The following is a 27,627-nucleotide window of genomic DNA, read 5'->3' on the forward strand; positions in this document are numbered from 1 at the left end:
CCAGAGCTTAACATATTCTTTCCCTTCACCTTTGAGTCTCACAATGCCACTTTTGTACTTTGTTCTATCACTCACATATCTATTATATGTTTTGTCACCCCCTTCCCCTCCCCCATTTTACCATATTGGCTATTTTTTTCTTCCATTCGCATCTTTATTTTGCTGACTACCAGCTTCTTTTAACTTTTCCTGATATTTTAGCCTGTCTTCCTCTCACTGCAAATTATTTTTCCTTACTTTTTCAGCTACTATTTTTGAGAATTACAGCAGCCTTCTTTTCCTCTTACTTTTACTTACTTTTCTTACAAAATGGTTTGTTGCCCTTAAAATAGCTCCGTTCAGTTTTGTCCATTGCTTTCCTACTACTTCCAGGTGATCCCCCATCTGAAAAAAGTTAGTTTAAAAAAAAAATGTTTAGAACCTTCACTTTTATACGATCAAACAATTTTTATTGATGCAAAAAACAAATATAATCACCAATGGCAAATTTAGGAATACAGTCAAACCTTGGTTTACAAGTAACGCGGTTTGCGAGTGTTTTGCAAGACGAGCAAAACATTCTCGCAAATCTTGTCTTGCAAACCGAGTGTTGACTCGATTTGCGAGTACCCCCCGAGAACCGGCATCGCTCCCCCTCGGGGGGTGGGGGTGGGTCGGAACGTATCAAGCGAGTTTCCCTTAGTTCCTATGGGGAAACTCGCTTTGATATATGAGTACTTTGGTTTACGAGCATGCTTCTGGAATGAATTATGCTCGTAAACCAAGGTTCCACTGTATAGCTAATACAAAGAAAATCTAAAGTCCTGCGTCAATTTCAAATTGTAACATCAGAAAGACAGAATACAGAAATATTGACACTGCAAGAATGAAAATACAATAGTGAAAAGTACATAATATAACAACATTCCTACCCCTCCACCCTCCCCACCCCTACAACTTCAAATGATGTGAACAATAAAGAGATTAGGCCATGACTATACAAGCCCAACAGAGGAATAACCCAAAGGAACATTATAACATATTATTATGAACCCCAGTGAAACCCATTAATTCCTTGCCTTCCCAAATCCTCGCTCACCTACCCAAACCCCCATTCCTCCCTCCAGTCATGTAGTGAAAAAGAAAGCATGAAAGTGTGTGCGTGCACCAGTCAGAACCACCATATCAAATCCCCCCAATAGGAGGAACGGCCACATCCCCAAGCAATTGAGGAGAGAGCTGCGCACAAGATGAGGCAATGATTGTATATAGGGGCCCCATACAGAATAAAAAAGTTTTGATTTCCTAAAAGTCAAATGAAGATCTTGGAATTCCCATAACAATAACTCATGAAGATGATTGCACCAATGCCAGAAGGAAGGAGATGTCTCCTGTGTCCAATGTTGTAAGATGCACTTTTTCCCTACAATACAAGATTTGAACCTTCACTTTTAAATGAGCCCTCTCTTCACCTGCCTTAATATTAAACTACCAAAAGAAAAAGAGGGGACATAAAAATTCCACAAAACAAAAGATGCAGAAAACAGTAGAACAAAAAACACACAGTACCTAGATGAATACAGGAAAACATATTTAAAATGCTAGAGGATTACTGCACAGGTCCTGGACCTGTTGGGCCGCCGCTTGAGCGGGCTGCTGGGCACAATGGACCTCAGGTCTGATCCAGCAGAGGCATTGCTTATGTTCTTAAGTCCAGGAATAGCTAGGCAGCTGTACTCTATTGGAGGTGATGTGCAATAGAGTATTAGGATCCAACACAGTCTGTATTTTAACACTAACTTTCCTGATGAGTCCTCAAAAAAAAAGTAATATATTAAAAAATGTGAAAACACATGCATAAATATGACTACAAAAGTGAATGAGAACAGAAAAATTAATTATAAGCTGAAATGAAGTGTAACAGTGACATGCTTAATATTAAGGTGACAGTTGTATATAAGGCTCTAGCTCCTCAGTTTGTACCAAAGCAGTTGACAATAACTATAAGAGGAGAAATAAGACAGGATATGGGGAAACTTCCCAATCAAACCAATTCTGCTCTTCTCTACAACAATTAACATGCAACAAATCAATGCCAATAGGAGCATAACTTAAAACAAGGTGAAAACAAACAAGCCACCTACTTGAGTGCAACTAGCACTTACACTTATGTAGCTCTCAAAGACTCTCACTTGCCTTTATGCAATAAAGAGTTAACTCATCACTCTTCTGGCCTGTCTGGCAGGAGAAAACCAAATATCTGGACATACATACATGTCTGAGACAGTAAGCAAGTGAAATGAAATCTGACAAAGCAGGCCTTTCTACTAGAAAAATTATCAAGGTAAGAACTAATCTCTTCTATGCAAAAGGCATAGGAGTCTTGAATCAGTAGGATGTACCAAAGCAGTCTCCTGAGTCTAGGGCAGGACAGATGAGCCTGCTGCCAGCACTGAGGACCCAAAAGCGGAATCCATTCATGCCACCACATCCATCCTGTAAAACTTTGTTAACTCCCAGGACTCTGCCCATAAGGAAGCCACACTTCTCAGAGTGTGCGCTCAAAGAAATCAATGATCATTTACCACACCCAACATACACTGAAGAAATAGCTATATGAATACATTTTGAAATGGAAGCCTTAGAAGCTAGTCTGCCCAGATGCAGTGGCGTAGCAAGGGGGGGGCGTGGGGGGCGGTCCGCCCCGGGTGCCAAGCCCTGAGGGGGTGCTCCCGGTCCGGTTCCCCCCCTGCGCCGGGTGTCGCGTCTGGAAACAGCCTGCAGCAAGATCGCGATGCCAGCGATCTTTGCCTGCTTCGGCTCCTCCGCCACGGTCCCGCCCCTCCTCTGATGTCAGAGGAGGGGCGGGACCGCGGCGGAGGAAACAGCCGAAGCAAGCAAAGATCGCTGGCATTGCGCGATCTTGCTGCAGGCTGTTTCCCCAGGGAAATGAAGCGGGGAGGCCATGGGAATGAGCAGTGCTTCGTGGTGGTGGTGGTGGTGGAGCCGAGCGGTCCTTCGAGGTAGTGGGGTGGGGGGGCAGCAGACCTTCAGGGTGGGGCGGGCAGGCAGACCTTGTGGAGGGGGGGAGACAGGCCTTCAGGGGGACAGGCCTTCAAGAGGGACAGGCAGGCCTTCGGGGGGGGGGGGGGGTGACAGGCCGTTGGGGGGGTGCAGGCCTTCAAGGGGGGGACAGGCCTTCGAGGGGGGTGTAGGTCTTCACGGGGGGTGCAGGCCTTCAGGGGGGGTGCAGGCCATCAAGGGGGGGCAGGCCTTTCAGGGGGGGCAGGCCTTGGAGGGGGGTGTAGGCCTTTGGGGGGGTGCAGGCCTTCGGGGGGGTGCAGGCCTTCAAGGGGGGGGAAAGGGTCTGCACTCTGCAGAAGAAAAATATTGTATAGGCCGGGGACATGAGACAGCAGGAAATGGGAACTTTTCTTCCTTCTATTTTTGTGAATGGCTAGGCTGAGGATGTCAGAGAGTTCAGTTAAAATATGTGCTTTATAAGAAAATATAATAATGTGTTTTATAAAGTTTATAACATTGCTGGCCTACCTGGTGAGGTGTTCCTAGTGGTGGTGGTGGCAGCGTGTCAATGTGTTGAGAGGAAGAGGTGATCTGGGAAATTCTGCTGAGCAAACTCCGGGCCCATTTCCACCCTCCAGTTAGTCCACTCCACTCAACTGGTTCATACACTGAGTGGGTCTTTGGGTGTTGTTCCTGGGTAGTTATTTTGGGATCTCTTCCAGTGGTTTGTCAGTATCTCCTTCTGGTCCAAGGAAGGAAACTTTGTTAACCTTAGCACTGACCTACAGAATATGTTTGTAACAGCGCTGCTTGTGTGGCATTAGTCTATGTAGTGATCGAAAGAAAAAACCAGACCTTTGCACATTTTTGCACTATATGATGGGTGTATGAGGAGATTCACATTTCCTGCACAGCTAAGTCCGTGTGAAGTTACCTTGTGCTGTATTTGACATCTAGCAAAGTCTCTGTTTGGAAGGAAAGATCTCAGCTTAAAAATGAAGTGGCCAGAAGTTATGGTAAAAGCAGATAGCGTAGCTGGTTTTAAGAAAGGTTTGGACAAATTCCTGGAGGAAAAGTCGATAGTCTGTTATTAAGACATGGGGGAAACATCTGCTTGCCCTGGATCGGTAGCATGGAATGTTGCTACTCTTTGGGTTTTGACCAGGTACTAGTGACCTGGATTGGCTTCCATGAGAATGGGTTACTGGGCATGATGGACCATTGGTCTGACCCAGTTAGGCTATTCTTATGTTATGTTCTCATCTGTAGGGGCCTTTGTTTTCACTTCTTATTTTAATGTATTTTTTTCTGAGAACTTATCAGTGTTTTTTATAATGGGAACAAAAATGGAAGAGAATTAATGTGTGTGGAATGGGGGGGGTAACTAATTTCTTCAGCTAAATAATTCAATCCACCTCAACCAGACATAGGAGAACTCACGCACCATTCACACACCCTCCAATCAAAAACGTCAAAAGAAAAAAACAGTTCGACAACCTCCTAGCCATTCGAGCTGCAACACTCGATCCCCAACTCTACAACCTATTGACCTCGACCAAACTACAAAACCTTCAAAAAAGAAATAAAAACCTTTCTATTCAAAACACATAAAACCGAACTAACACAATCAGAACTGTCCCAAGCATCACCTGCAACTACTCCATATGTACTTCTGATGTCATGACAATTCAGACATAATTTATGCTAGACGCTAGAACAAACGGACAGGTTTAGAACAAACGCTAGGAAGTTCTTTTTCACCCAGAGGGTGGTGGATACATGGAATGTGCTTCCAGAGGCTGTGGTAGTCAGGAGCCCTGTACAGGGCTTCAAAGAAGGTTTGGATAGGTTCCTAGAGGACAAAGGGATTGAGGGGTATAGATAGGTGTAGATATGGGTTGTAGGGATAGGAGTAGAGGTAAGTTACAGGAATAGGAGTAGAGATAGGTTGTAGAGCTAGTCAGGGACCACTGCTCAGGCAATGGGCGAGATGGACCTCTGGTCTGCCTCAGCGAAGGCAACTTCTTATGTTCTTATGGTATGTTTGGAATAATGGTTACATATATGAGGTTCAATAAAAGAAAATTTTCACTGCCTGTTTCTATTATGACCATTTATTCAGTTTCATGGTTATTACAAAAAATATTTTTTTACATGGGGGGTGGGGTGTCAAAAAATGATGGGCCCCGGGTGCCACATACCCTAGGTACGCCACTGCCCAGATGGCTAGGACTTATTACAACAAAGAGATGATCTGAGACACGAAAATCATTTGTCACCTCGAGGTAACAAAGAAGGATTCTCCGGACATCCAACAATGCCAAAACTTTGTCCTTTTTCCTTGAACCTGTGGCATGGAACACAGATAGCCGAACTTCCTGATGTACATGGAAGGCCGATATCACCTTTGGCAAACAAAAAAAAGTACTGTGGATAGTAAGACCCCAGCTTCCATAAATCTGAGGAAAGGTTCTCTGCAGGACAGAGCCTGTAGCTCTAAAACTTACATAGTAACATAGTAGATGACGGCAGATAAAGACCCGAATGGTCCATCCAGTCTGCTCAACCTGATTCAATTTAAATTTTTTTTTTTTTCTTCTTAGCTATTTCTGGGCGAGAATCCAAAGCTTTACCCGGTACTGTGCTTGGGTTCCAATTGCCGAAATCTCTGTTAAGACTTACTCCAGCCCATCTACACCCCCCCAGCCATTGAAGCCCTCCCCTGCCCATCCTCCTCCAAACGGCCATACACAGACACAGACCGTACAAGTCTGCCCAGTAACTGGCCTAGTTCAATCTTTAATATTATTTTCTGATTCTAAATCTTCTGTGTTCATCCCACGCTTCTTTGAACTCAGTCACAGTTTTACTCTCCACCACCTCTCTCGGGAGCGCATTCCAGGCATCCACCACCCTCTCCGTAAAGTAGAATTTCCTAACATTGCCCCTGAATCTACCACCCCTCAACCTCAAATTATGTCCTCTGGTTTTACCATTTTCCTTTCTCTGGAAAGGATTTTGTTCTACGTTAATACCCTTTAAGTATTTGAACGTCTGAATCATATCTCCCCTGTCTCTCCTTTCCTCTAGGGTATACATATTCAGGGCTTCCAGTCTCTCCTCATACGTCTTCTGGCGCAAGCCTCCTATCATTTTCATCGCCCTCCTCTGGACCACCTCATGTCTTCTTACATCTTTCGCCAGATACGGTCTCCAAAACTGAACACAATACTCCAAGTGGGGCCTCACCAATGACCTGTACAGGGGCATCAACACCTTCTTCCTTCTACTGACTACGCCTCTCTTTATACAGCCCAGAATCCTTCTGGCAGCAGCCACTGCCTTGTCACACTGTTTTTTCGCCTTTAGATCTTCGGACACTATCACCCCAAGGTCCCTCTCCCCGTCCGTGCATATCAGCTTCTCTCCTCCCAGCATATACGGTTCCTTCCTATTATTAATCCCCAAATGCATTACTCTGCATTTCTTTGCATTGAATTTTAGTTGCCAGGCATTAGACCATTCCTCTAACTTTTGCAGATCCTTTTTCATATTTTCCACTCCCTCTTCGGTGTTTACTCTGTTACAAATCTTGGCATCATCTGCAAAAAGGCACACTTTTCCTTCTAACCCTTCAGCAATGTCACTTACATACATATTGAACAGGATTGGCCCCAGCACCGAACCCTGAGGGACTCCACTAGTCACCTTTCCTTCTATTCTCGCTGAGGCAATAGCTACTAGAAAAATTTTCCTACAGTAAGATCAATCAGCAACACCTCTTGTAAGGGCTCAACAGGGCCTTATTGAGGACATGCAAAACAATGTTAAGATTCCAAGTGGGAAATGGCTGTCTCACAGGAGGATGCAGCTACAAAGCACCCTTCAAAAATCTGGTAATATTAGGATAAGAGTTCTAAGAAACTTTCTCCACGCGAGTCCTAAAGCACAAGGGGCCTGCTAAAGGGCTTCACATTCTGCTTATCACACCGAGAATGAAACATTTTCCAAGCCTTGGCAAAGGCCGCAACAGTCACCAGTTTCATAGATCTTAGGAGGGTAGCTATGGATCACCTCTGAGTAATCCTTCTGTGCTAGGGCTGCATGCTTAAGAGCCATGCTGTAAGTACAAAGCATTCTGGATCCTCCATGGCAACTGGACCTTGCGGGAGAAGATGGATGAAGTGGCAGTTTGAGACACTTGTCCCTCTGCAACCAAACCAGATCCGCATATCATGGCCAACACTGCCAATCTGAAGCTACCAAAATTACTAACCACGGGTGGGTCATTATTCCTTGAATGACCCAGCTTTTCATGGCCCACAGGGGGAACACATGCAACAGCCCTGTCTCTGGCCAAGGTTGCACTAGATCATCCATGCCAGCGCTTCCAGGCTTGAATCTTTGGCTAAATGGTACAAATGATTATACAAAATTAAATTGTGGAACACGTAGACAAACATGATTTAATGAGACGGAGTCAGCATGGGTTCAGCCGAGGGAGATTTTGCCTCAGAAATTTGCTTGTCTTCTGTGAATAAATATGTGGATAAAGGTGAGCCAGATTTTCAAAAAGCTTTTCATAAAGCTCCTCATGAGAGGTTCCTGAGAAAATTAAAGTGTCATGGGATAGGTGGCAAAGTTGTGGATTAGGAATTGGTTATTGGATAGAAAACAGAGGGTAGGGTTAACTGGTCATTTTTCTCAATGGAGGAGAGTAAACAGTGGAGTGCCGCAAGGGTCTGTACTGGGACCGGTGCTATTTAACTTATTTATAAATAATATGGAAATTGGAATGAGAGAGGTGATTAAATTTGCTGATGAAACTAAACGGTTCAAAGTTGTTAAAACACATGCGGATTGTAAAAAATTGTAGGAAATTGGAAGACTGGGTGTCCAAATGGCAGATGAAATTTAAGGCTCCTTTTACTAAGCTGCATTAGGGCTGTAACGCGCGGAATAGTGCATGCTACAATGCCACGCACACTAGACGCTAAAGCCAGCATTGAGCTAGCGTTAGTTCTAGCCGCCTAGCGCGGGGTTTGCGTGTGCTAATCTGCTGCGAGCGCTAAAAATGCTAGCACATCTTAGTAAAAAGAGTCCTAAATGTATAAATACAAAGTGATGTACATTGGGAAGAATAACCTGAATCACAGTTAGGGTCCACCTTGGGGATTAGTGCCCAAGAAAATGATCTGGGTGTCATCGTAGACAGTACAATGACATATTCTGCCCAATGTGCAGCGGTGGCCAAAAAAGCAAATAGGATGCTAGGAATTATTTATAAAGGGATGGTTAACAAGACTAAGAATGTTATAATGCCGATGTATCGATCCATGGTGCGACCTCATCTGAAGTATTGTGTTCAATTCTGGTCTCCTTATCTAAATAAAGATATAGTGGCACTAGAAAAGGTTCAAAGAAGAACGACCAAGTTGGAAAGGGGATGGAACTCCTCTCATATGAGGAAAGACTAAAATGGTTAGGGCTCTTCAACTTGCAAAAGAGATGGCTGAGGGAAGATATGATTGAAGTCTACAAAATCCTGAGTGGAGTAGAACGGGTACAAGTGGATCGATTTTTCACTCTGTCAAAAATTACAAGACTAGGGGGACACTTGATGAAGTTACAGGGAAATACTTTTAAAACAAACTGGAGGAATTTTTTTTCACTCAGAGAATAGTTAAGCTCTGGAACAGGTTGCCAGAGGTTGTGGTAAGAGTGGATAGCGTAGCTGGTGTTAAGAAAGGTTTGGACAAGTTCCTGGAGGAAAAGTCCATAGTCTGTTATTGAGAAAGACAATGCTTGCCCTGGATCGGTAGCATGGAATATTACTACACCTTGGGTTTTGGCCAGGTACTAGTGACCTAGATTGGCCACCATGAGAACAGGCTACTGGGTTTGATGGACCATTGGTCTGACTCAATAAGGCTATTCTTATGTTCTTATCTTCTTAAATGAGGGACATTTTTGTTGGCTGCCGACGCCATTAGATCAAACTTCAGATGGTCCCATCAACATATAATGCTTATTAAATCCTTCTAGAACAAAGACCATTCCCCCAGGTCCAGGATCTGCTGGCTGAGATAGTCTGCCTGTACATTGTCCCCGCTACAAATGCTGCTGTTAATGCTTTAGGGGGACTTCTGCCCAGTGAAATATCAACTGGGCCTCCAGTCTCAACAGGGCACTCTTGGTGCTTTTATGTCTGTTGACATATGCCATAGCTGTGGCACTGTCCGAGAAGAACCTGACCACTTTGCCTTTCTCCAATGTCTTCAGTGCTAGACGAATGGCTTGCAGCTCCAATCTGAGAGGTAACCATCAACCTGAACTGGAAGACCTTCACAAAGACCTCCCAGCTGAAAAGACTGGCATCTGTTATCAGGATCACCCAAGAGGATATGCAAAGAGGCAAGCATTTTGTCTGAGCCACCTCTGCAAACTTTGACCCCCATCACCACCACCACCACTGTCTAAGCCAGTGGCATCTAGAGTGAACCTGTCTGCAGTGACCAATGGGACAACAGTGTGTTTTGGAGAGGACATAGATGAGCTTTTGCGCAAAGAACCACCTCTATGGTCGCTGTCTTCAACCCCAGCACCTGTACATAGTGCCAAGCCATAGTGGATGTATAGTCAGGAGATCCAAAATCTGGCACCTGAGTTTCAGTTTGCATGACTCTGGAAGAAATACATGGCCTTCTGTCATGTTGAAGTGGACCCCCAAGCACTCTAAGGATTGTGTTGGCTCCAAGTGGCTCTTCCAAAAATTGATAATCCACCCCAGGTCTTGCAGTAGGTGGATAACTATTGCCACTGATTTCTTGTTGGCAATCTTAGATGGGGCTCTGATCAGCCAATTGCCCAAGAAGGGATGCACCTGGATCCCCATCTTGCATAGGGATGCTGCTGCTTAGAGAATGACACAGGGACAAATTATTCCCCTTCCCCGTGGGAACTCATTCCCATCCCGTCCTGGCAAGTTCTGTCCTCATCTGTATAAGCCTCAAACTCTTTAAATTCATAAGTGTTTGAGGCTTGTGTGGTTAAGTCAGAGCTTAAAGGAATGGGACAGGAACAGGGACAGTGACAAAACTCATGGGGACAGGACAGGAAAATTGAGTTCCTGTGGGGACAGGGAAAAATTTGTCCCCGTGTCATTCTCTACTGTTGCTACAACCACTGTCTTGGTGAAAGTGTAAGGCGCTGTTGTCATACCGAATGGGAGCACCGAGAATTGGAAATATCTCCCAAGAACAGGAAATTTCAATATGGGAATATGTAAACAAGCCTCCATTAAATTCAGAGAGACTAGAAACTCCCCTGGAGTCACAGCAGCTATGACCAAATAGTGTCCATCTGGAATTGGGTCACTTTCAGTGTTGCATTGACCATCTTCAGATCCAGGATTGGTCTTCAGTCATCTGAGTCTCTTGAGTAAGATAAAGTACGGGTTCTATGGCTTGAATATCCAGTAGCCATTTCACCATTGCTCAGACCTTTACCTCCTTCTCTGGCTGTCTGGCTGGAGAGTGTAAAAAGAGGTCTAGCAGGAGATAGAAAAACTTGAGCTTGTAGTGATTTCAAATTATGTCTAGAACTCAGAGATCTGAGCAAATCCTCACCCAGGCCTCCCAGCAAGTGTTAACTTCCCTTCTATCCGTGGGGGTTCGGTAGCTGGCATGGCATCATTGTGATTTTTTTTTGGAGATTGCTGTGGGGCACAAACCAGAGGGCTGAGCTTGCCTGGAGCCTCCACATCTCTATTGAGATACCTGAAACAATCTAAATAAATTTCCCTTTTTCCCCAAAGAGCTCAGAACAGGTTACATGATAACAGGTTACAGTTTACAGATAACAGTGTTGCAATATGGGGTTTACATACAGTGTGAACATAGGGCCCTACTGAGGACTGACAAAACTGTTGATAACCACGAAAAGTACCACAACCTGACACTCCAGGGACACATGGTCTACTATCTTGCAAAGGCTTATGGCAATGATCTGCTACACTGGCCATAAGGTCATCTAACCCCTTGTAAAAGAGCATTTCACCCTTGAAAGGTAGCCTGCTCAAAGTGGCCTTGGAAGCTGACTCTCTCGTTCATTGCCTGATTTAGAACATTCTACGGGCAGATATAGAATAAACATAAACCTTGCTCATGATCCTGAAAACATCATCTAGAGTATCTGCTACATAATCCATCCCCGAAAGCAGCAACTAGAGGTAGACATCATCTTCTGCCAACAGAGCCTGACACAATCTGGTATGTCAGGCGTGTGCAATGAAAGAAGCTGCAACCACTGCCTTTAGTCCCAACGTCAAGGCCTCGAACTGCCTTTTGAGTCAGTCCAGCGAATGGCCACTAGGATGGTCTCCGGACTCAAGGGTCTCTCATACGAGGAAAGATTGGGCAAGTTACAGCTCTACAAACTGCAGCTCTATACCCTAGAGGAGCGCAGGGAGAGGGGTGACATGATTGAGACATTTAAGTACGTCACGGGTCGTGTCGAGGTGGAAAACGACATATTGTTTCCTAAGGGACCTTCAGTCACAAGGGGGCACCCGCTCAAACTCAGAGGAGGGAGATTTGGTGGTGACACCAGGAAGTATTTCTTTACAGAAAGGGTGGTGGATCACTGGAACAAACTACCGGTGCAGGTGATCAAGGCCACTAGCGTGCTCGACTTTAAGAATAAATGGGACATCCATGTGGGATCTCTACGTGGGTCGAGCAGCACTCTGACTTAATGGGGTGGGACAGTAGAGTGGGCAGACTTGATGGGCTATAGCCCTTTTCTGCCGTCATCTTTCTATGTTTCTACCCTTTAATATCACTCCACCTTCACTAGGCAGAAAAGTACGTTTGGTAACCTGCACTACCAATGAATCCACTTTAGGCTGGACAAACAGCTGTTGAAAATCAGGAGCCATCAGTTACAACTTTATCATAGTCCTGGTCACTCTCAGAGGGCCTTCAGGAGTCTCCCAGTGCTCTGACAGCATCTTGGTAATATCTGGATGTGAAGGGAAAAATGTGGTCAGAGCCTTAGAGCTACTCATGACTAACAGCTAAGTATCAGAGTTATGTGGGGTTTCAAGCTTCAATTCCTGCAAAGGTTCTATAATGACATAATATAACATCGTGCTTCTAAACCGCGTAACCGTAAGTTCAACGTGGTTTACATAAATAAAAATAACAGAGGAAACTACAATTTTTCCTGGAGGGTAAAGCTACTTCTGTAGCCCCACAAATGCCTACTGATATCATCGTCCAGACTGTATAGTAATGATACAACAGATTTGCTCTGTATTTATGAGTATATTGATATGTTTCCTTTTTTCTTCAAAGTCAACTACCCTTGACTGTGCTTGATTCTCTCTCCTTAATTGTGGACTACTATATTGTATATGTTATGAGTATTATTGTTTCCTAATTGGATATTGTCATTTTTCTTTATCAAAGGTATTTTCTTTTGATGTTAAACAAAGATAAATAAATAACAGAGGAAACACAATAGAACTATTTGGCCAAATATTTTGAAAAGAGATGTTTTCAGCTGGGTTCTAAAATGTTTATAGGAACAAGCTGTATGCAACAACAATTGAAAATCTTTACCGTAGAAAGCTGTCTGAAATGCTAATGTATAATCAAGAAAGTTTTTGCTTTTACAACCCTGAACAGGTGGAAAAATTAACAAGGCAAGACCTCTAGAAAAGACACCAGATTCAAAAGACAGCACACCATCGAGTTCTCCCCCTGGTCCAAGGCTGCTACAGACTCCTGGCTGATAGCCCCTGCCTGAGATCCTGATTTCCACAAAACTGAGGATTCATTCTGAGGGAATAAAGGCATTGACCCTAACCCCCAGTCATCCCAGTGTTCTACAAATGGACTTCTAGTTCCTGTGGATAAACCTTAAATGAGGGAACCAAGCTCTGAGAAACCATACAAAACTAGTAGTGAGACTGCAGACAGTGCAGGTAGACCCTGATAATTCAGATAGGCTACGAAAAGGGCAAACAGAATGCTAGGAATGATTAAGAAGGGGATCACAAACAGATCTGAAAAGGTTATCATGCCATTGTACTGGGCCATGTTACACCCCCACTTGGAATACTGCATTCAACACTGGTCGCCATACATGAAAAAGGATATAGTACTACTCGAAAGGGTCCTGAGAAGAGCGACTAAAATGGTTAAGAGATTGGAGGAATTGCCATACAATGAGAGGCTAGAGAAACTGAGCCTCTTCTCCCTTGAAAGGAAGAGACTGAGAGGGGACATGATCGAAACATTCAAGATATTGAAGGGAATTGACTTAGTAGAGAAAGAGAGATTGTTCACCCTCTCCGAAATGAAGAGAACCAGAGGGCACTCGCTAAAATTAAAAGGGAATAGATTCCGTACAAAAGTAAGGAAGTTCTTCACCTAGAGAGTGGTAGAAATCTGGATCGCTCTTCCAGAGGCTGTTATAGAGGAAAGCACCCTTCAGGGATTCAAGAAAAGGTTGGATAAGTTCCTGCTGGAACAGAACATATGCAGGTAAGGCTAGACTCAAACAAGGCACTGGTCTTTGACCTAAGGGCCGCCGTGTGAGCACACTGCTGGGCACGATGGACCAATGGTCTGACTCAGCAGCGGCAAATCTTATGTTCCTATGTTCTTAAGGATGCCACAACAACCTCTGCAGGGACTCACCTTGTCTCCTCATGGGCCCAGAGGCATCTGCACTTCGTTGAATCTGCCAAGTCACTATCCAAGAGCTCTAGGAGGGATTTTTACCCATAAATTGAGCAATAAGAACATAAGCAATGCCTCTGCTGGGTCAGACCTGAGGTCCATCGTGCCCAGCAGTCCGCTCACGCGGCGGCCCAACAGGTCCAGGATCTGTGCAGTAATCCTCTATCTATACCCCTCTATCCCCTTTTCCAGCAGGAAATTGTCCAATCCTTTCTTGAACTCCAGTACCATACTCTGCCCTATTATGCTCTCTGGAATCGCATTCCAGGTGTCTGCCACACGTTGGGTAAAGAACTTCCTGCCATTCGTTTTGAATCTGTCCCCTTTCAACTTTTCTGAATGCCCTCTTTTATTATTCGAAAGTTTGAAGAATCTGTCCCTCTCTACTCTCTCTATGCCCTTCATGATCTTTAGGCACATCCATTTACAGTATGCCAATGAAAATCAGGCCTAAATACTTGCACCTAAATTATGCATGGATCAGACATATTCTACAACAGTGTACCTAACTTTTAGGATCTGCCCATGACTTAATCATGCTCCTCCCCTGGCCACATCTCCTTTTGAGAGCCACGTACTAGATTTACGTACTCCACTTTATAGAATATGACTGTTGCCAAAGAGAAACCAGAGGGGGCTAAGCCCAGTGCTCCTACCCCCCTTATGAAGGGAATGGATAACACATTAGGGTAGGTCTGAGTGCACTGGCCAGTGATTTATAACTCACTATATTGTAAAAATGTAATATTAAAATAGTTAAATGTGGCATGAATCCAGGTCATAACAGCCCGAGGAGTCCATCTACTGTATTTTTCTCTCTTTAAGACGCACCTGATCTGTAGATGAGGAAAAACCAAGAAAAAAAAATTCTGAACCATATAGTGTGCCATGTACCCTGTCCTCACTCTGGTGGTCTAGTGGTAGGCACATGTAGTGGCAGCCAGCCAACCCCAAGCCAGCCAGCCAGTCCCAAGCCAGCCAACCCCAAGCCAGTCAGCCCCAAGCCAGTCAGCCAGCCAACCCCAATCCAGCCAGCCAGCCCCAAACCAGCCAGCCAGCCAACCCCAAGTTAGCCAGCCAGCCAGCCCCTGCCAGCCCCAAGCGCTTTCTGCGCTCCTGCCTCAGTTTCCCTGCTCTCTTCCGGCAGCAGCACACAAGGCAGGCGTGCGCTTTTTGCGGGCCTGCCTGGTCTTGCGCTGCACTCCGAATGGCTGCTGTGAGTTCTCGCGGAACTCGTGAGAACTGACGGCAGCCATTCAGAGTACAATGCAGGACCAGGCAGGCCAGCAAAAAGCGCATGCTTGCCTCGTGCACCGCTGTCGCAACTGGAAGAGAACAAGAAAACTGAGGCAGGAGCGTGGAAAGTGCGCTGGGAGCCGGGATGCAAAAAAAAAAAGTAAGATGTACCCTTATTTCCACCCTCTTTTGTGGGTGGAAAAAGTGTGTCTTATGGAGCGAAAAATACGGTATATCAATTTTAAGCAAAATCAAGGTGTTTGGGGACAGATAGAGGCTTTTATAACAAAATTGGGAACTTCAGGATGGCTGCTATGGAATTATTTTGGTGCCATAAAATGGCCCAAAGAAGCTGATAAAAACACAAAAAATTCCGTAAAGGGTTTTTTGGAGGTAGGAGACCCAAATACTAGCCTCAGAAACCTTCAAAACTGCAATTTAGAAAACCCCCTATTTTCCTTATAGATAATAATGGACAGTACTCACAGTTTTGTAGGTGCTGTGCCTGCTTCAGATGAAAACAGAAGCTGGGGAATGGGAAGATTTCTGCCTCAGGCAAGCATGTAAAAATAATCCAGATGTTTGTTTCTTTGAGCTTTCAGTCAGACCCTAAGAGAGCTTGAGACCCCCAGACCTCCTCATGCGTCTTATGGGAGGGGAAGTGGGGGGACTCTGCTGGCATCCGATAGAGCCGTTAGAGCAGATCAGAAAGACACCTTCCAACTCAAATGTAGAAAGAAAAACTGAGGAGCTAGACTAGAACACTGCCCAGTGATGAAAGAGGTGGAGCCGAGAGTGAAAAAAAAATGTAGATGATGCCTAAACATCTCATGACTAGAAGAGAATAACCCATTGGTTCAAGACTCATATGCCTTTTGCACTACAAATTCTGTTTATTTCATATAAGGATGTATGCCTTTTGCAAAGAGCTAAATACCATTTTTTTCTTACCTGTGCTAGACTATCACTATTACAAACCACATTCAATTTACAGTATTATTGCTATAACCACAAATAGCTACCAGCTGTCCTGAAAATTCATTCAGCATCCTGCAGATAATGACAGATCTCTTACGTATCTAATTTCAAAGGCTTAAAAAAAAAAAAAAAAAATCAAATCTCATTCTTGCATAGGGAGTCTTAAGAAGATATTTATACCTATTCTACTGAAGGCTAATGTAAACCTCCAGGGCCCCATTTATCCCCCAACCCCCATGTTGCACCTTTTTCTTTTTTTGATTGAAGGAAATTCATTTGATCTATGGGTCTATATAAAAAGCAATTTTGTACCCCTGAGACACATTTCACAAAATCTATACAGAAATGTTAAGAAGGGAAAGGGATTAAGACAGGGGTGTCCAATGTCGGTCCTCGAGGGCCGCAGTCCAGTCGGGTTTTCAGGATTTCCCCAATGAATATGCATGAGATCTATTTGCATGCACTGCTTTCAATGCATATTCACTGGGGAAATCCTGAAAACCCGACTGGACTGCGGCCCTCGAGGACCGACATTGGACACCCCTGGATTAAGACTTGTATGTAAACTGCTTTGAGTGTGGTTATAAAACTACAAAAAAGGTGGTATACAAGCACTTCAAGCATTTTTTGTATCTGTCGCAGTGGGCTCACAAATGTACCTGGGGCAGTGGAGGATTAAATAACTTGCCCAGGATCACAAGGAGCAGCACAGGATTTGAACCCACAACCTCCAGGTGTAAAGGCTACAGCACTAACCACTACACCACTCTTTCCTTAAAGAAAGGTAAGCCTCTGTACACTGGAGCCAATATTCAGACTGCAAAAGTTAGCTAGGCTGACTCCCATGGTTGGTGCTGAGCCCGAATATTCAATGCCGGGCTGTTTCCAGTGACCAGCACTGAATATCCAGTTTATTTGGGGCCGCTATAAACCTAATGGCTAAATCAATATTCAGCACTGTCTAGCTAAATTTATACCAGCCAATGCTAGAGCAGCTATTTATGTGGCCTGATTTGGCCACTAAACTTAACAGGCTAACACCTTAAATGTCATGGATAGTCAGCTAAGTCATACAACACAGCCAGTTATCCACTTGCTCAGTGTCCAGCAAACCTTCTGAAGGCACGGCACACTAAACTCAGTGCTGTGGCTAGAAGCCATCCGTAAATGCGCAGACACTGATGCAATGACAACATGTGCATGTGTGAAGTCATCACATCGATGTCTGCACATGTGCATAACCTACTGTTACTACGCCGGGGGGATGCTGGAGAAGGAGAGGAGAAGTGCCATCTGATTGCCTACAGGATGTGCCTCTCACCGCGAGAGGTACATCCTGTAAGCAGTCAGCCAGCACCAGTGCCTCTCCTCCTCATCGGCATCTTGTGGCAGATCTGGAATCTCACAATAGCACTCAGTTTGTGATACACTGCGTTAGCCGCTAACCACTAATATTCAGAAGCTATCTCATGACAAATATTAGTGTTTATCTGGCTAAGTGCTATTTAACCAGCTAGGAGCTATTCCTGGCTGGTTAAATAGCACTGAATATCAGCCGGCCTATGTTTTAAAATTTCCATGAGGAATCAACTACAGAAGTACTCCCTTTATCACCCCACAATGCTAGGACACAAATCACAATGTACATGATTTTAGCATGACACTAAACCTGGCATAAATCTGTCTACAAAATAGGGAAATGAAAGGTATTACATTTTAAAGAATTTATTATGATCAGAATAGGCCAAAATTAATATAGTTATCAAAATAAACAACAGCAAATTAAGCAGATGAATAAAAATGCAAAGATACAGCCAAATAATTCCAGAAATAAAGGATCCACATTACCAGAAACAGATGTAACCATTACAAAAACAGAGCAGAGAAAAGCCATTCCATCTGTTCATATGTGCACAGATAATGTGTGCAGCTAAGAAGAGACTTGCTATTCTAATGCAATATTTTGCATCCTATTGATAGGTCCAGCACTGTGCATAGACATCATGTCATTGAGAAAATTGCCAAAGGATATGTAAAGCTTTTCCCAAAAAAGCAAAGAGCTCACTGAAATGTGTTTAAAAACCATCATCCTTAAAGGAGACTATTTTCAAACTATCTACATTACTGCAATGTCTGTGGATACTATTTGAAAACTATCTGTGCTCCAGTTTGCAAAGTGAAAGAATGTGAACACTTTCATGTTGAAAACTGCTGAAAGAAAAATAATTCACAGAAAACTCCACCTGATTTTTCTATGCATACCTTTTCTAACCAAATCTGTACATCTATTACAACTAGAGGGCAAATAATTTCCTATTCGGCTCATGTTAAAAAACAGCTAAAATTAGAATTTTCTAATCTGGAAAAAATTATTTTGAATTTAGAATCACAATTGGCATCAAAATGGGAGTATAGTACTTTGCAGGCCCTTTTGAAAGCTAAGTATAAATATAATGAGATTTCCTCACAATTGGCCAGGAAAGATTTGTTTTCACAGCAGGCTCTGTATTATGGAAACTCAAACAAAGCGGGAAGATTATTAGCTAATTATCTCAAAGCTAAAAAAAAGGAAAGTAAAAATTGCGGCCATTAAGGATGAGAATGATCAATCTCATACCCAGATTGAAAATATTTTAAAACAATATTTGAAATATTACAAGGCTTTATATTCTTCCGAGCTTTATTCAAATAAAGAAAAAGATAGGTTAGAATTTTTAAAGTTAATTCAAGGGGCAGTTTAGAAATCGCCGGGCACAGGGCAGGGAGGTTTGTCGGACTGGGCATGTTGTCGGGGGGGGGGGAGGGGGCGAAAGCACCACGAAGGTAAGGGGCAGGGAGGGAGAAAGGGAGAAAAGGTGGGGTGGAGAGGAAAAGATGCTGAAGGGAAATGGGTAAAAGAGGGGGGAGAAGGACGCTGAAAGCACTTGGGGAAGACAGAGGGGGGAAAAGGACGCTGAAAGGACATGGGGAAGGCAGAGGGGGGAGAAGGACACTGAAAGGACATGGGGAAGACAGAGGGGGGAGAAGGACCCTGAAAGCACATGGGGAAGACAGGGTGGAGAGAAGGACGCTGAATCCTCTCTGACGGTGACAAATCTAGGTCACAAGTTCCAGGCAGGATCCTAAAAAGTAGATTCTTTCCTCCTTGTTCACTCTCAAAGTTAAGCAGTAGCTTTCTCAAGTCTATGTGGCTAATGGTTTAGAAACTAATCTAAACCTGGATATGTCAACTGCTTTGACCAGATCATCTGCAATAACTTCTACAATTGTGCAGTGAATAAAAAAATATTTTTAAAAAAATTTGTTTTGTTACCTATTAGCTTCATGATATGTACCTGTGAGGCAGTGAGTAGAGTAAACACAGTTGCCCTTAAGAGAACTCCCTCAATAGGCCATATTAAAGGTATCTTAGTAGACGTCTAAAACTGGAGGTGGGGGAAAACCCAGACAGAAAACACCAGCTCACACCACGCTGTCTGAGGGAGATTTTAGCCAGAAAATAAATAACTATATTGGAATATCCTCCCCTTACTCACCTGATCTGGCCCCCCAATGATGTTTTTCTTTACCCAAAGTTAAAGGAAATATTGAAACAAAGAAATTTTGATGACATTCAGGATATGATATCAAGGGTAATACAACAACAGCTCTGATGGGCATTCCAGAAAAAGAATTCTAAAATTGCTTTGAAGGGTGGACTAGCTACTGGGTTGGTGCATAGCTTCCCAAGGGGAGTATTTCGAAGGTGACCGCAGTGATATTCAGTAATGAGGTATGCAGCACTTTTACTAGGATGAATTTGCAAATGTCAGACCATTGTATATGCAACTGTAACATTTCGTTGCATAAATTTACACAAGCCACTGAAATGGTGTTAATGTACATTTCCTGCAGTTTCGTTTTGCTTTTTTGCGTTGCATTTTCACTGCAGCACTTGTTTTTTTGCTTTGCCTTACAGATTTTTTAACCAACATGATTAAATAGTGCCATGTAAGAGCCATGAGTTGACAAAAAGTTCAGGTTGTTTTCATCTAATGTTTTCACGCAGCCTTTTCAGCACTTCCAAATAGTAAACTTGGTTAGCTGTTTGTCCAGTTGGTACAAATTCATAATGAATAATCCTTCTGATATCAAGAAAGGCTAGCAAAATCGTTTTAACTCTTGATTTGGACTGGTGGAAATTTTTTGGTCGTGGAAAATTGGCTGACTTCCATTGTGCATTTTGACACTTTGTTTCAGGGTCGTATTGGTATACCCATGTTTCATCACCAGTGATAACATGGCCCAAAACATCATCTTGCCTCTAAAAGGTCTTGGCTCTTTGTTCATCAATGAGCTCCTTTGGGACCACTTTTACACACACCTTTCTCATACCAAGAATTTCAGTAAAGATTTTCCTAATTGTTTCTCTATCGGTTTACTTGATCTGCTATGCTTCTCACAGTCATCCGACGATTTTGACACACAATTCAACAAATTTTTGCAATGGTTTTTATCAGTTCTGCTTGTTATTAGTCGCCCTGACATTTCTTCATCAGTTATGCTTTTCTCTCCCCTCAGAAAAACGATGAATCCATTTGTACACTGTCATTTTCTTCATATTATCCTCATAAACTTGGACTAACGTGTCCCTGATTTCACTTCCACTCTTGCCAAGTTTAACAAGAAATTTAATGTTTATTCGTTGTTCTAATTAAAACTCCAACATTCTCGCAATGGCACACAAAAATATGCAACAATAATGAATGTTATACATCGACACAAACACAACTGTGAGTTATGAAACCTTAACGAGTTGTTTGTACAATGTTGCCAACTTAAGCGCAGAGGCAAGTTCACAAACCTGTCAGACCTTGTATGTTGGACATGCTAACCTGCTCATGCCCCCTTTGCAGTTACACACTACAGTTATAAAATATTGACTAAATGCAGTTATGCATGTAACTGCAAATTACTGCCAATATAAATTATGACCAAATTAGCAGCTGACTTGTCAATTAAATTGGGTATATAACTGTTGGTATTTTATAACCTGTGGGTGCAATTTTGCATGCCAAACATAAAATTGGGTTGCAAGGAAGAAGCCTGTCCACACTACTTGCTCCAATGAGTAGCTCCTTAAAGGGCTACTGTCCAGGCGCCCCCACCCCCCACGGCCAAAGGGTCTGTTGTGTGGCCCTTTGTGTGGAACGAGAGGACCAAAAGGAAACTCTGGACAAATCACCTAAAGTTAAGTCCTCCGGGGCAGCACCATGCCACCGAGTTGCCCCCGACTAGCACTGTCCAGGCCTGAGGAGTCCGGTGTGGGAGCATGCTTCACTCCTCACCCCCTCCAAGCTATCCGAGTGGGCCAGCTAAAAGTAAGTCCTCCAGGGCAGCTCCCTGCTACTGAGCTACTCATGTTCGATGCAGACAAGGCCCAAGGAGTCCAGCACTGGAGCTTTCTCCACCCCTCCTCCACCTCCCAGTTATTCACGCAGTTCCTATTTAGGCACTACTTGGCGTGTTATCCATGTGCTAAAGGCGTGTTATCCAGGTGCTAAAGGCATGCTTGGCGAGTTATCCAGGTGCCAAAGGCGTGCTCCTTATCATGCTCCTATGCACAGCTACCTCAGTAGCAACCAGAAGAAACCTACAAGAAGTTTTTATCTGTTGCACTCATCCTCACACTAGTGCTGCCCAATTTCAATCAATTCATCAATTCACTTCCATGAATCAATTTGAATCAATTCACTTAAACAAAAACAAAAAAAATCAGACTCACTGATGTAGTGATTCCTGAGTCTCCCGACCTAAAACAACAGTAGCGGTGGTGGAGTCCAGCAGCAGAGACACAAGCTGCTCCTGGCCTGCCCTGCTGAGCCTTCCTTCTACAATGTCACTGATGACATCACTGATGACACGGCAAAGAGAAGCCTTGGAGGTCAGGCCGCGAAAAGCCCATTTATTGCCTGTTTCTGCCCGCCGGCCTCCGCCACCACTGCTGCTGCCTTAGGAGGCCCCCCTGTAGGCCGCTGGGCCCTGCTGTGCCACATGAGCAGGTCGCAGGGATGACATATTTTACACACTCCCTGAGCTTCGGATCATGTGGCTTCTGGGAGATTCTGATGCCCTAGAGCCCTGGGCTGCATTGGAAGAAAAATATTGTTTGGGGCTGAACAAACACTAACACTAGCTGATGAACAAAAAAAGGTTGAGCAGGTCCCAAATTTGCAATCACTAATATAGAAGATATACGTATCTAATAATAAACCTTCATTAAAGGGACACTGTGGAGAGGAACCCAAAAAAGCAGTAATACCCTGACTGAGCGATCCTGCATGTGCACCGCTGACAGCGGAAGCCTGGTTCTCCCATTCACTTCTATAACAGTTACAGTGAGCCTCTTCAGAGGCAAGCCTCATCAAAGCGGGGATACTGAAGCAGTTATCAGTGGCGCATGTGGAGGATCGCTTAGTCAGGGTATTACTGCTTTTTTGGGTTCCTCTCCAAAGTGTCTCTTTAAAATTGTTTTTGATATTTTTTACTTTTTTCTTTTTTTTTAAGTTATGTCTCCTTTAAAAACAGATATAACATACATAACTGAGGCAAGCCAATTGGAAATTTCATGTTATTAAAAATTACCTTTCCTTCTCAGTTTGCAGCCATCCAAAATGTGGAAAATCAACCACCAATCTTCCTGTTTCTTTCCGTCTGTACATCTTAGCTTCAATGCCAGACAATTTACTTGCTGCTTTTGGTTTTCCTTGAACTGGGAAGTTTTTAATTACACTGCTGTGTTGAGTGGGTCCTCACTTGTTGCATATTAATTGCATGTAGCAGATATTCCAAATATCAGATTCAGTCACTTCCATGGCCCTCCCTAGCTCATTCATAATTTATCAAGATTTGAAGAGGGTGTGAGAGTTGAGTTTGGAGAACCTTGGTGAACCTAACACCCAATAAAGTGCAAAAAAGTCATTTATAGGTTAAAAAAAAATCTCCTGCAGCTGATTGTGATTTGTGATGGGGCAATTCTACAAGTGAGGGGTAGATTTCTTTCAATGAGATATACATTAAAATGCTGAGGGTCAACATGATGATGGCTCTAGCATGTTACTGAATACCTCATAAGTGTCAGCCCAGACTTGCATTGCTGGCTGTCAGCATTTTCTGGTGGCCTGGCCAATGTTGGCAAAAGCCTATGGGAGATCATATCAGTTATGTCTTATCTTGGGGCATGTCACTGCAGACAGCCTCAGAATGCCTAAAAATTACATCTAAAGTATCAGTGATTAAAAGTAACAAAAGACCTTGGTACAGTTAAGAGGTGCTAAGATGTGCTAAGACAGCTAAGATGTACTAATGTCTGGTGCTTAAGATGGACAGCTTAAGATAGACAGTAGCCCCCAGCTGCATAGTTAATCAGAAACCATTGTCTAGAGCAGTATATCTCAACCTGTGCCTTCTAAGATTCCAAGTGTGCCGCGGTACACTGAGGAGGAAGAAAGGCGCCTACCAACTGACTTCCCTACGCGGTACAGCGTCAGCGCTGCCCGATTCACCACAGGCCTACATGTTTCCCCTTTCTCTCTAGTGTCCTCCGGCTTCCCCCATGGATTCCCGGTCTCACCTTTAAAGCTAATTACAGCAGCAGGCAGTGGATCGTCGGTAGGTAAAATGATTTTATTTTCAATATAGTGATTGAAATGTGTCAGTTTTGAGAATTTATATCTGCTGTGTATATTGTGTGTATATGAAAAATGAATGGAAAAAATTGCATTACAATTAGTAAAGGGGTTGGGATCTGGAGCTGAGCTTGGGTGGGCCTAGGGAGGTCTGTGGTTGTGGTGCTCAGTTGATATTTGGGGGTTCTTAGCTTGTAGTTGAGATACACTGCTGTAGGAAATCAGCTGGCACCAGTGCCTCTCCTCTCCGGCCCTCTTCCCTGCTGGCACCCCCTACTGGCGTTTCAGAGCCCATCTGGAGGGCCTCTGCACATGCCTAGATGTTGACATGATGATATCACGCATATGCGTGATGTCATCACGGTGACGTTCGCGCACTTATGGGCGCCTCAAGCCGTGGCCACTACCTTTAGTGTGCCCGGCTCAAGAAAGTTTGAGACACTTGTCTAGAGTGATTAACATAACTCTAGTCTCTCTCTTTCAAACAGTTTACAAAAGATAGGGTACTTAACAGCAATAGATTCTATTTTTAGAACAAGTCTCAAATCTATAAATATGACATGAAATCCTTTCTCTCTCTCTCTGGAACCTGGACCCTTGGAAACCCCCCCCCCCCCCTTCTCTCTGGACCCTGGTCTAAGCTGGACCACTCTCTCTCTCTCTCTTTCCTCTTGTCTTCTCACAGACAGCCTCTCACCTATCCAGACACACATTAATGCAGGTAAACTGTCCTTTCTCTCTCTCACACACACAAGCAGTCTCTGAATCCACTCTGTATTTGTAAAGCTTATTTTGTTTCTTTCTGTACATTTGTAACCCAGCATATGCTTGATGCATCTTTCTAAACATTGCCTTTCTGTAATATTAAGCCTATTTCTGCACATTATATTCTTTATGCAATCACTCTTGGCTGTCCTGGTCATTAATTTCACTTTCTACTGAATCTTCTATGAGGGTATTGAACCCGGGGCCAGGTGGATTGTAAGGCCACCACCTTGTGTCATCTGCTGCAACATCACCCCTCCAAAGCCTTACATTTTGGGTGGGAGCTCATCCTTACAATAGGCTGCTGTTATTTACAAATTTGTAAAAAAAAAATATATCTTAATCTCACTGAAAAAAACATCTACCCCTCACCTGCAGAACTGCCCCATCACAAATCACAATCAGCTGCAGGAGATTTTTATTATAAATGACTTTTTTGCACTTTATTGGGTGTTAGGTTCACCAAGGCTCTCCAAACTCAGCTCTCACACCCTCTTCAAATCTTAATAAATTACTGCAGTCTTAAGTAAAAGAACTAGTGGGATTTTTGACACCATGTTTGATAAACCAGTGTATCAATATCTGGTTCGATGGAAGCAGATTCAATTCTCAATGAGTGCTCAAGATGGATTAAAAACTGGATGGAGCATAGGAAACAGAGAGTGGGGGTAAATGGACAATACTCGGACTGGAAGAGCGTCACAAGTAGGGTGCCACAGGGCTCGGTGCTTGGACCCGTACTCTTCAACATCTTTATAAATGATCTAGACATTGGTATGACGAGTGAGGTGATTAAATTTGCAGACAATACGAAGTTATTCAGAGTAGTGAAGACTCAGGGGGATTGCGAAGATCTGCAACGTGACATAATCAAGCTCAAGAAATGGGCATCGACATGGCAAATGAGGTTCAACGTGGATAAATGTAAAGTGATGCATGTCGGTAACAAAAATCTCATGCACAAATACAGGATGTCCGGGGCGGTACTTGGAGAGATCTCCCAGGAAAGAGACTTGGGAGTTCTGATCGATAAGTTGATGAAGCCGTCTGCGCAATGTGCGGCGGAGGTGGCAAAAAGGGCGAACAGAATGCTAGGAATGATAAAGAAGGGGATCACGAACAGATCAGATAAGGTTATCATGCTGCTGTACCGGCCCATGGTGTGCCCTCACCTGGAGTACTGGTCGCCATACATGAAGGAGGTCACGGTACTACTCGAAAGGGTCCAGAAAAGAGCGACTAAAATGGTTAAGGGGTTGGAGGAGTTGCCGTACAGTGAGAGATTGGAGAAACTGAGCCTCTTCTCCCTTGAAAAGAGGAGACTGAGAGGGGACATGATCAAAACATTCAAAATATTGAAGGGAATAGACTTAGCAGATAAAGACAGATTGTTCACCCTCTCCAAGGTAAGGAAAACAAGAGGGCACTCTCTAAAGTTGAAAGGGGATAGATTCTGTACAAACGTAAGGAAGTTCTTCTTCACCCAGAGAGGGGTAGAAAACTGGAACGCTCTTCCGGAGTCTGTTATAGGGGAAAACATCCTCCAGGGATTCAAGATAAAGTTGGACAAGTTCATGCGAACTGGAATGTACACAGGTGAGGCTGGACTCATTTAGAGCACTGGTCTTTGACCTGGGGGCCGCCGCGTAAGCGGACTGTTGGGCAGGATGGACCACTGGTCTGACCCAGCAGCGGCAATTCTTATGTTCACCTAATCCTACTGGTCCTACAAACGAAAAGGGTCATGCACTAAACTTCATAATGGTTAATCCACAGCACATGATTTCCTCAGTCATCTGGTCTCCTGTTCCCTAGTCAGACCACTTCCAACTTGCCTTCAACATTGAACTATACATGAGAAACATCTCCCAAGAATTTCAGCAGAAAACATATCCTCACCAGAGATAAAATAGATCCCACCCAATTCTGGTGTAAAGTCACAGAACAGCTACAGTTATACATTGATACATCACAAATCTGACTGACCACTAGAACACGTTCACCTCTCATGCTCTGGACTCTGTTGCTTCACTAAGCTACCGCACTATATGCTCTACTAAACATGCACCACAGTACACATTGGGCTAGATTCACTAACCTTCTATCCGTGTCCAATATGTGAAACTGCTAATGCCAAGAAAATTAAAGAGGTAAATGGCGCCACTGATACCAAGTAGCAGAAACAAACAAAAAAAGTACTTTGCTACTGAAATCGAAACTTAGACTGGCAACTTAGACTCCAAGCAACTCTTCTGCATTATGCGCACACTAACTACCTTTCCCCCCCCCCCCCCGCACTTGGTCTGTCCAAACTCTCATCTCAACCGAGCGTTCAGAAATTAGCTGATTACTTCAAGATGATATTGTACAGATAACCAGCATTTCCAGGCTCGACTCACCATATACACCCATTGCAGATGACTCATGCCCTGCAGACAGAATCTGGATTACCTTCCCCCTATAACCATGCACCACACTCCTCACTAAACTATCCACATGCAGCAGTACCCTTGACACATTCCCCAATAAATTATATGTGAGTGCCCCAGACATTATTGTTCAATGGATAACCAGATTTCTCAATTCCTTACTCCACAATGGGAGCCTACCATGCCAAATGGACCTTATAGCCTTATCTCTCATTCCCAGAGTGCAGACCTACCCATTCCATCAAACTACAGGCTAATCGCAGGAAATCTGATACTAACCATACTACTCGAAACCATAGCCTGCAAACAACTGAACAAATATGTGGAACACTCTTGCCTACACCCAACCTAATATGGCTTCAGAGCCCAACAAAGCACTGAACTGCTACTTCTTGCACTTACAACCAATATCAAGCAATCATTAAACAAAGGAAAACAAGCAATTCTACTACAGTTCGACATCTCAGCTACATTTGATTCAATGGACCATAATCTCCTTCTATTGAAGCTCAGTGAAATCGGAACTGGAGGATCAGTGCTTAAATGGTTTAACTCATTCTTAAGCAACAGAGAATATGTTGTATAGAAAGATAACACCTTCTCTCACAGCTGGAGATCCTTCTGCAGCGTGTTGCAGGGTTCCCCCCTATTTTATCTAACTTATTTATGAGCTCACTTGGTGAGATCAAATTCACAAACGGAGAACAATTCCTAACCTACGCAGACATCTTCCTACTGCTGCATATTGATCCTGTTGACGCAAACATCACAGAATCAATCTCAGGAGGAATAAATAAAATC

At 43.7% G+C, this 27,627-nt stretch overlaps 1 protein-coding gene across 1 annotated transcript in view; it reads right to left on the reverse strand.

Annotated features, from left to right (window-relative positions):
• The window catches only part of LOC117354881 (translational activator of cytochrome c oxidase 1-like), a 120,063-nt gene that overhangs the window by 46,796 nt on the left and 45,640 nt on the right, over window positions 1–27,627 (reverse strand). Inside the window, exon 3 of the mRNA XM_033932841.1 lies at window positions 298–384. Within this exon, the coding sequence (XP_033788732.1) occupies window positions 298–384 (87 nt within the window). The remainder of the gene's footprint in view (window positions 1–297; window positions 385–27,627) is intronic.

The sequence above is a fragment of the Geotrypetes seraphini genome, chromosome 2 (assembly GCF_902459505.1).
Source record: "Geotrypetes seraphini chromosome 2, aGeoSer1.1, whole genome shotgun sequence".
NCBI lineage: Eukaryota > Metazoa > Chordata > Amphibia > Gymnophiona > Dermophiidae > Geotrypetes > Geotrypetes seraphini.